The 10,928-nt window shown below is 35.5% G+C and overlaps 1 protein-coding gene across 4 annotated transcripts in view; it reads right to left on the bottom strand.

Moving 5' to 3' along the window:
- Positions 1 to 5,890: 5,890 nt before the first annotated feature.
- hs6st3b (heparan sulfate 6-O-sulfotransferase 3b) overlaps positions 5,891 to 10,928 on the bottom strand; it is a 42,386-nt gene continuing 37,348 nt past the window's right edge. For all 4 annotated transcript variants that reach the window (XM_077727494.1, XM_077727492.1, XM_077727493.1 and 1 more), the window contains one exon: positions 5,891 to 6,714. In XM_077727494.1, the coding sequence (XP_077583620.1) occupies positions 5,991 to 6,714 (724 nt within the window). In that variant the 3' untranslated portion in view covers positions 5,891 to 5,990. The remainder of the gene's footprint in view (positions 6,715 to 10,928) is intronic.

Genomic DNA, 10,928 nt, shown 5'->3' with positions numbered 1-10,928 from the left:
TAAAACCTGCACTCCGTCGTGGATGTATGCATGGGAGAGATGATGAGTGCATAATGAGTGAGGAGAATGCACACTGTCTTCTTTTAACGAGTCTTGTCAAGGTCAAATGAAGCAGATGCTAACACTACGGGGAGGAAGGATTTTGCTGATATGTGTCACAGGGCACCCTTCATGAATACAAATTTAAATGTGACATCAAGGTGCCTTCATCTTTACAAGAAGACATTCAAGTTTTGCATCACTATTAAGTTTGTCTTGCTGCATACATATTTATTTTTTGGTGTAGTAGTGATCTTAAAATTTCACTGATGGAGAATTATTTAGCAGATTTATTAGAGACGGTTAGGAATTATAAATCCTATTCCTGAAAGGCTTTTAATGACATGATTTTTTGGTGAAGTAAGGTAACTTTTTAAAGATGTTTGGCTCCGGCACCCCCGCCACCCATGTGTGGATAAAAGATTACGGAAAGATGTATGAAAAGCACAATAATAATAAAGAACATATACTAATGTGACAATAACCTAACATACAAGAGGACTCCTTTATTTTCACATCCTCTTTTTTTGGTAAGTAAATATATTTAAAAAGTATCTGGAAGTGGATACTATATATGATCTGTCAGCAAACAGGAAATGCAGCATGCATTGGATGTCACATGGCAAGGTCAGCACATTGCTGCCTGTGAGGAAAAAATAAAACCCTGCATGAATGAATGTATCCTATGACTTAAAAACAAATAAAAACAAAGCACAGCATTGTTCCTATGACCTTTTTTTCTGCTTCATAAATCATCTTTAGATGCCCATACACACAATACAGCTTACTAAGTAATTGATTACCACCTCAAGATGAATAACAGCCACTAAAAATTCAACTCCATTCATTTTCAGGACCACTCATCCTCAAAAAAGTCCCTCAAAATGGAATATAGTCGTCAATGTTTGTCTTTTTGCTGACTCAGTTTGACACGTGTCACTGCCATCGTTCTATTTCCCCGAAAAGACACTTTTTTGGACATTTTTGACTTGTGAAAGCGCGTTCAGTGCGGTGAAGTGGCATGCCTTACTTGGAGGCAGGATTAGAAGTCACTCACATGGCAGATATGGACAAACAAGCCTTCTACTCACCAATGCAAACATTAACTTTTGCGGTGAACCTTCCACGCAGGTTTTTTTTTTTTTTGGAATGTTGGGGGAAGGTTGAGTGGAAAACAGAAAAAATGCCAACCAGGGAAGCCAAAATTTATTCCAATAAACTGTGGAAGGCTTTGTTAAATGTTCAACTATTTCATAGAATAGCTAATGAGGACTTCAAGGAAAAGAACATGTTTTATTAATAATCTTCATGGCAAAGACTTTTTGGGCAAAGTGTTGAAGTACATATGCAAATTCAAAATTTTTTGAATGGAGAAAATGATTTTTAAAAAGACACACAAGGCATATGAATGCAGCCATTATGTTATGTCAATTATATGAAATCTTAATTATTAGTTATGTCAAGGAAAGATGGCCACTCAGGGATACTCATGTGTGATAAGTGGAAATAATGTTAGAATTCATCAAATGTCAGATTGCCACTTATTGGAAATCTGTGATTATTAAAACTAAAACTGTATTGCTTTTGCAATTTTCAGTCATTTTTTGTTGTTGTGTATGTCAAGTTTTTTTCGTCAAAGCTCACCTAAATACAATGCTATGTTATTACTATATGCATATTTCTTTTATATTCTTTAGTATGTAACATGGGAGTTTATATTATATTTTTTGAAGCAAATAAACAGCTTTATTTATTCTATTATGATTCATTTTTTAAATTATTTTATGAAGACAACGGGGATGCTGTGTATCCCAAAAATAATAGAAAAGACGACTACTAGTTCTAGAAGCTGTAATTTGCCCAAGTGACTACTAGACGGCAGTATAGTGCAACTTGTGATTTTGGGTCTCGGTTTACAACGCACAAATGCAAAGAAATGTATCCCAAAATGTCTGGATTTTTAAAATAAAACCCTTCAAATATGTCTAAAGCCCAGACAAACATTTAAGCTGCAATTTAGGTCATTTTCAAGTACTCTTAATTTTAAAAAAATGAACAATTTTGACGTACAATAGTACTCATCTGATTACTAATGCATATTCATAGACTACAAAATACTTGAAAATGAAGAATTTACCACATTTTTATATATAATATAATAACAAAAACATTTAAAATAATAAATCAAAATAAATATAAAAATAAGATACATAATGTAATACATTATAAATATAATATATATAATATAACATATATATAAAATATTTAAGAAAAGAAAAAATAACATCCTATTTTCCTTAAGAGTATGGTTTAAAATATCATTTTTTTGTACTTTAGTAGTATTTTACATTATTTTTGACTACACTTTTCTTATACCACTCCTTTTTTCCCTTTTCATTTCCTTTGTGGCGTTATTAATAAGTCAATGTTCCTCGCAGGGCGAGCGCCAGATGGAATCAAGCATGCGCCATCTTTTTTCTGCTGACGACAAAAGCTGATAAATTAAACTCACGTCTTGGCCAAGAGGCGTCTGTTTTATTTTTCCTTTTTCTCCAAGTCATTAAACACTTCCTACGGTCAAAAACATTGGCGACAACACAATTGCCAACCATCTGCTAATCCAAACGCTAACCATTCACGTGGCAAAATCTTCCATATTTTGTTTTATTTGATAAAAAGCAATGAAAACATAGAAGCCTCATTGCCATTTAATGCATTTATTTGTACTTATAAGTCATTTCCCCCAAATTTGTTCATGTCGTACAAGAAAAAAAATGGCGGATTAAATGTCACCAGCCCAAAAAAAGGCAAATTCAATTCATCACAAGACATTTAAACATGTACATAAATTCTTATTACATAGGAGAAAACTCCTTATTTCCCCTTTGCAGATGCCATATTGGTAATAATATTCTCCATTTTTGTACAACTTTGCAAGGAATTAAAAATTTTCAAAGGCCAAACTCCACCATTCATGTGACCTATAACAACTCATACTATAATGTAGTATTGAAATATGTATAATATTACCAACCTATGTGCTGTAAAAATAAAAAATCTGAAAAAATGAGGTGAAAACACCCATTTAAGTCATTGATTGAAAATAGTGAGTTATAAAAGAGTGTGGAAACAATCTTAACTCCTAATTAACTCTCTCACTGCCATCCAAACCCTAATTAACCCCTTCCACGCCACTAACAACAATAAACGCCCAATTTTTTGGTCTAAATTGGACATCTATCCCAGTCAATGGCAGCCAAAGAGTTAATATGAGCATATACACACTTATCATCCTCCATTTTCAGTCATTTAACAAATATATTTAGTAATATTATCAATTCCTATTGATTTATCATTTAAAATGACTTTGTACATTTAAAAAAAACATTAAAATAACTAAAAACTGAAATAAACTCTGGTCATAGCCTCCAAAAACATTTTTTTTTTTGTAATTTAAAAGAACATTTAACTCATTATCTCCCATTGACAATCATATATGTCCAATTCATCCCAACATGGAGGACTGGCTGGGAATTCCAATATTTTAAACCCTTTCCAATCATTTTCCATTATTTTTTGACAAGGAGGCGTGGCCCTAATCACTCTCTGCCAACCCTCCCTGCCAAAATAAATGGAATTTTGAGCACCCCAATGTCAGCCAATGAATGCTTTACCCAAAGTAAAGGCCACATAAATGGCGGAAATACTTTTACACCCCGAAAAAATGCTCTAATAAAATAACCAACATTATTGCCTTACTTCACACTCATCCAAATTATAAGTACGTCAGTGCTAAGATGTTTTTTTTTAAATTTTAAATGTTCCAGTATAGTGAATATAGCACATACCACGCTTCCCATCTGTCGTCTCTCGTCACACCGCTGCAAAAAGCCTTTTAAAAAAGACCCTAAAAATGGATGAGTCTGATTTGTAAAGAATACATGGATGAGTGGGAATCATTGGGAAAAATGCAGAAAAAAAGGCATTGAGACTGATAATTCGGGTGTGTGGAGATAAGAAACATCAAAATATGAAATAAAAGCTTACATGGTCACATTGGGAAAGAATCAGGCGCTTTAGATTTTCAAGATTTTAGCATATTTTTCGACACATTTTTTACAGTAAAACTTTGAAAGTTAGGCTGGGGGGAATTTTGCAATATTTGCCATGGACTGCAATATAAGTCCAATTAATGATGACAGCAAGTTGTTTAGATTTTATGTTGTTTAGGGAGTTAAACTAAATTTTATGTTAAATATATTGATGGTGATGGTTTAGAGGCATTCAAAGTAGTCTTTTTATAGTAAATATTATCATTAGGGCAATATTTGCTTTATTTCTATGAATTTCTTTCATTTTTTGCAGCCTAAATACTCATTTTTTTCATTAATTTAGAATATTTTTGTAAAAAAAACTCTTATAATTTCCCCCTTTTATTTGTTTAATTAAATTTTTAAAAAAGAATAAACAAATGTAACTATAGTCTTTGTAATGACTCAAAATTAGAAATTATTCCAAACATAAACTCATTTTTCCATGAATTTCTGTACAAAAAAACTGCAATTTACCCTTTTAATTATTTAATTTAATTTAAAAAAATGTAACTGTAGTCTTTGTAATGATTCAAAATTAGCAATGATTTTCAAACATATTTTCTTTAAGAAACCAATAATTTGCTAAGAAAATATTCCAGCTAAAATTTCAAATCTGGCATATTAAAACAGAAAATAACCTGCAATATAATCGCAATTAATCAAAAGTCTGTCAAGCAAAATGAATTGGACATTGTGAACCATCAATAGCAAATATTCTCAACTAACTTTTTAACCAAAAACTGATTTTTCTTCTTTTTTTTTTGTTAGCAAGGTATTGCACTTATGAAAGCAAAATAGAAGACTGAAAGTTAAATACATAATCGGTCCTCATGCAACAAAAGTGGCTCTCAAGGAAAAGCTTTTCATTGACTGCAAATAAATAAAATAAATGTATCGCATTCTTCTTTTCAGACTACTTGTGTGAATGTTGCATGCAAGAAGTACCGCTTAAAAAGAACGTATTGAGCTATTGAGGACATTCAGCTTTTTTGTTGTTGAAAATAAAGTTGTTTCTTTCTGATTGTTATTTTTTTTTATTCTGGTAAAATGTGTTTATGGAAAAGAACCAAGGCAGCCATGAAATGGTTAAAAAAGACAGCATTCAAAGAGTTTTAAGACACCAAAAAAGGTCACTTAGAAAAAGTGTCCTTGTTTGAAAAGGAGATGGGCACGAACTATTTAAGTTTAGGGAACTTTTAGATGTATTAGATGGAGGAAAATGAAATAAAAATCCTTAAAAGTAATTGATATGAAAGCCAGATTTGCAGGATTTGAGTTTTGAGAAGACAATGCCAATGTTATTATGACAATTTTTTTAAATAATGTTGTTAGAATAGTCTTTTTGTTTATGTTTTTTGGAAATTTTAGTCATTTTTTTCAGGATAATGCTGTAAAAGGTTAATAAAGTCAAACTATAATCATGAAAAATGCCATTTATGAAGGTAAAAACTGCAAGAAAAAATGATATGATGAAATTATGTTCTACTCACCCACATTTTTTGGACATTGGGCTTTAGGTTGAAATTCCAGGTTGAACCTAAAATGCAGTGGAAACCTTCAAGTTGTTGACATGCTTTTAAACTTTAGCTCAAAGCATCAAACGGGAGGCGGAGTCTGTGAAAACAATGAACACTTTTTTAGAATAAATTTCCAGTTTTTTTTTTACAATGGCTGCCAAATGTCCCCCAAAAATGTCCTTTTCCAATCAAATTGGAAGAGAAAACCCCCCCAACTTTCAAGCAAATGTAGATTTTCCATTATTTGTGACATTCGCCATTTTGGAAAATGGCGCCACCCTTAATTTTCAGTTCCCATGGCGAGCCAAAGCCCAAAGTTTTAGCGCCAATCATGTCGACATCACCAGCGAGCCACTTGGCTGGCGTAGTCTTCGGTAGTAGCGACAAAGTCAACATCGCCCGGGCTCGAGTCGGAATCGGGTCGTCCTGCCCTCTGCTGGCGTTGGCGTACCCAACGGCGTTCTTCCCGCCTCTTCAAACGCACCTCACGGCGTTCCCTCTGCCGGCTGAATTGAAAACGCTGCAGGAAAAGGTCCTTAGCGTAACGGTAGAGCTGGACATCCAGGAAGTTGAGTTCCTCAATACGCCGTCGCACGTCCTCGCTCAGCTCCACGTTGGCGGCGCGTGTACTGTTGATCTGCGTGAATGGCGAGATGAAGCGAAGGCGGAACGTCCGCTCGAACAGGTACTGCGTCTTGCGCTGGAACTCCGTCAGGCCGTAGAAGGCCATGTTTTTCAGGTTGTTCATGGCGCTGCTTAGCAAGATGTGGTCACGTTGGCTCTCGTTCATGGACGACAGGTTGTAGCAGCCCACCAAGCTCAAATCGGACAGCATTCGTACTTGACGGTTGTTGGCCAGGTTGGAGGTGCAACGGGTGAAGTCGGAAAGGCTGACGCCAGACCAGTCTTCGCCCTCGTAGCAGGCGGGTAACTCATCACGGGTGGGTGAGCGCCCCTCGCAGGTGTGGAGGGCTGTTTTCCAGGTGGCGCCACGTTGGACGTGTTTCCATTCGCTTAGGTAGCGGGACACTGGGTCACGGAGCATGGTGATGTAGTAGAAGTTTCTGAGAGAAAACACCATAACAAAAACTGTCAACGGCCTTCAAAATAACAATAAAAGTATTGGACAGAAAGCCAAAAATGCACAAGCACTGTCAGATATATATATAAAAAAACTATTCTGTTAAATATGTTAGTCTCCAAAATCTTCCAAAACAAAGCCCCTCCTCCTCCACTGCAAGATTTTGTACCAAAAAATCCAATATATCAACAATGGCTGGCTCTAGAGGTGACTGTGTAGTTCCCTTAAAAAGAGTGTTAAATTAGCCAAAGCATCTTTTCTCTTCATACCAGGAACTCAATAGCAATTATTATACGTGAACTCCCGTCTCAGAACCTCTTGGCCAATCATCTTAAAGCCTGGCTATTAAATGAACAAAATTGCCATCACAACGCTGTCTAAAATTGTGCTAAGTGTGTCTAGTATGCGTCATCTTTTATCTTCAACCTACACAAGGGACTAAAGATGGAAATTAGCCCACGGCTAAAATCTTACGTATATACACATGAATATAAATCTCATCTCCCATCTGTCCCCCAAAAATATGCAAAATTTAGGACAGGCTCCAGCTCCCCCGCGAACCTTGTGAGGATAAGCATTTTTTGGAAATTCATGATTTATTAACTTGTGTTCAAGATAAACCCAGAAGTGGTTAAATAACATTATTATCCAACTTGGAGGATATTTTTGTGACATTAAATGGCAAAGGTGACAACATTTTTATAATAACGAGGTCAAAGGTCGGAAAATAAATTTTAACATAACTACATAAGCGATTAGCCGATACGACTCACATTTGCGAGATGATTTAATGAGAAGGGAAAAGGTCAAAGGTCAAAAAAGGTCAGAAATGGTCATTTTGCTGCTCGATTACGTACAGATTTATTATTATTATTATTATCAAACATGATTATTGACTGCCAGTTGTCCCATGTTCATTGGTATTGGACATTGGACACTAGATCGTCCTCTTGTGCGTCTTTTGACCTTTTCTGAGTGATTGGACGCTTCCAAAGTTGAACATGGCTGTTGCATCTCATGTTTTTTTTTTCCTTTTCATATTTGATGAGGAAGCTCGCTCGTTGACAGATGTCGCCTGTCAAACATGGCCGCACTCGGCGAGGCTGCTTGGGATTTGAAAGGCACGCGGAGGGTGTCGTCTGAGCGCGCTCGGCGGTCCAAAGGTCAGCCGCCCTCGCCATCAGAGTCAGCCCGCATCAGACTCAGCCGTCTTCGTTCGCCTTGAGGGACGCCGCCGTAAACTTTTTTTTTCGAGGCGCTCTAGCATGGACGAAGGGGCGGAGTTTAATTTGGGGACGGCCCAAATATGTCATCATTTTTAATCTTTTTTTAAGTAAAAAATACTATAAATATGCTTGTTTTCATAATAAAAGACAGATTTTTCCATTAATGTATTTTTTAGATATATAATATTGATTTTTGTGTTTATCAATAAAAAAAATGATTGTTATTGTAAGAAATTTCAAGAATATACGATAAAATAAAGTTATAATGTACAAAACAAATATATATATTTTTGTAGCATTGGTTGGCGCTTAAGTGGTTAGTATGTCGGTCTCACAGTTATGTGATCGTTGGTTCGATCTCACTATATGGAATTTGGATGTTTTCCAATGGCTTGGGTGGGTTTTCTCCGGGTATTCCACTTTCCTCCTCCATAACCAAAACATGAATGAATTTGAAAACGATTCCATTGTCGATATGGAAAAGGAGGGCTGCCGGTGGCTAAAAGTACAGCGGCGAACCGTCCGACTTTCTCGTTTGACTCTTGCCCTTCCGTTTTTTTTTCTCTGTCTTTCCTTCTCTGTGTCTGGCACACATTAGCGTTCCCCGCGGACGCGTAACCTTTTCTGGAAGGTTGTCACATTAATCACGCCGTTGAATTCGCTTGTCAATCTGCTCTTTGGGCGCTATTTATCTCTCTTCCTCTCCGCGGGTGGCCGCCAGTAACAGCCGTCACTTTCCGCTTTTTTTTGCCAAAGTCGCTTCTTCTGTGAGGAACTCGATGAGAGTGAGAAGAGCCCATTCGATATGGGGGGGGGGGAGACAATTTCAGGGGGTCGAGATAGCGTTCTATTTTTAAAAGACTGGAATTTAACGAAGGGCTTTAAGGCTTTCCCAAGGAAACGGGAAGTGAGGGGGCGCGATCGCGAGTCCAATGGCGACGTAGGGTTAATGAGCGAGAGTGTCACGGAGACGTGTAGTCGTCAGCCGTGTGGCCACCGGGTCGTTGCGGTGCCACGACAATGGGATCGGATGCCAGATGGTGTCGGAAGTTAGAAAAGATTACAAACGACATCGTTAACCATCATTAGGGAATGTAATCGGATTGCATATTTCTTCTAACCAACAAGAAAGGGTACCGCCATTTTTTACTTTGCTTATTAATTAGATCAGGGGCAAATTGTGAACAAATTATTGGATATGAAAGCCCCAGAAAATCAGTCTTCATTCTATTAATTTCTCAGATTTAATACTATATGGGCTAAGTCACTTAAAGAGTAAATTATTTCCAATCATTGTAGATTTTGCATCATTAGTTAGATTAGTCTTAGTGTTAAGACCAACCGTATGTATACATGTGCATCTATGTGTATGTATGTATATGTATATGTAGGTATATGTATGTATATGTAGGTATATGTATGTATATATATATATATATATATATATATATATATATATATATATATATATATATATATATATATATATATATATATATATATATATATATATATATGTATGTTTATATATATGTATGTATATGTATATTTATATATGTATGTATGTATTAATGTATTTCAGCAACACGCTTATTTATTCATTAACTTGTTTTTTACCTATTTATTTATGTCTACAATGTCTTTTTCTGTGTCTGTATTCTCACCCTCTTGCTACTGTGACAGTGAAATTTCCCAAATACGGGATCAATAAAGTTAGCTAATCTAATCTAATACATTAACATGTATAAATACAAGTGTAGCGGTTCACTCCTTTGTTTTAGTGTCGTAAATTCTAAATATTATGACATTTAATTTAATGGCATGTAGTTAACTTACGATTATTATTGTTGTTTTCCGTTCTCAGTACCCAAGAATGAGAGTGAGCCTTTAAAGTCTAATGTTAATGATAGTTAATGATAGCTGTATTAATTATCAAGAGTCCTCGAGTGGAGGATCAAATGTCGGATTTATGAAACTCATCATGTTTTTTTTTTCTTCTTTTTGTTGGGTGGCCTTGAATATGAGGAAAAAAAAGCAGACAAGTTTGACATCTTTTGTCCTTGGCGATGGTTTCAGACAAGAAGTGACTAATACGCAATAAATGATTTCATTCGCCAGCGGAACAAAACAAAAAAAAAAAAAAGAAAAAAAAATGTAATTTTCTTTCTTTCTTTCCCAGGGAGCCGCAAATTGAAAGTTCCTCCGATTCGGAACGCGGAGGAAGGAAGCTGTGATCTGATGATTATTTCCTGTGCCTTCGCAGGTCTTGCTTATTTTATGATATTTGGAAGCAAGGTGACAAATAGCATGAAATTGAGTGTCATTAGTCTGACAGGCACTTTCCTACATTGCGGCCAGGACAAAAGTTATGACTTGATCTTATTAAACGGATAGAATTTCTCCTTCCAATTTTGAAGGAGCACTAGTCCAATTTCTGATGACATTAAAAAGGGAATTACTTCAAAAAAGGGCAGGAAGTTCAACAGAAAAACATGATAAGCCTGTGTATGATTCTTTGTTAGCATTAAGATAGACTATTTTTTCACATTTACATGCATTTAAAATGATAAAGTATAAGGAAATGACCAGTAATCCCTCGATTATCACGGGTTCGCGAATTCACTGATTCACATTTTTATAAATAATAGAAAAAAATATGTATATATTTTTAAAAGTGGTACAAAAGGGAAAATTCATACTGAAACTTGCCACTTTTGCTACTAGGACTCTAAATTTTTTTTAAAAGTTATAATAGGGGTGACCCTACTTGGCATTTTTAAAATTTTTGATATATCTATTTTTAAATATCATACAAATGGAAAACGTAATGCTGAAACTCGCTACTTTTGCTACTAGGACTCTGAGAACTTAAAAAATTTATAATAGGGGTGATTCTACTCGGCAATTTTTTGATTATCGCGCCATTTTTGGTTTATATTAACCGCAATATTCGAGGGATTACTGTTTTCCA

Source organism: Stigmatopora nigra, chromosome 11 (assembly GCF_051989575.1).
Source record: "Stigmatopora nigra isolate UIUO_SnigA chromosome 11, RoL_Snig_1.1, whole genome shotgun sequence".
NCBI classification, from domain to species: domain Eukaryota; kingdom Metazoa; phylum Chordata; class Actinopteri; order Syngnathiformes; family Syngnathidae; genus Stigmatopora; species Stigmatopora nigra.
This window is presented reverse-complemented; position numbering and strand designations above follow the sequence as displayed.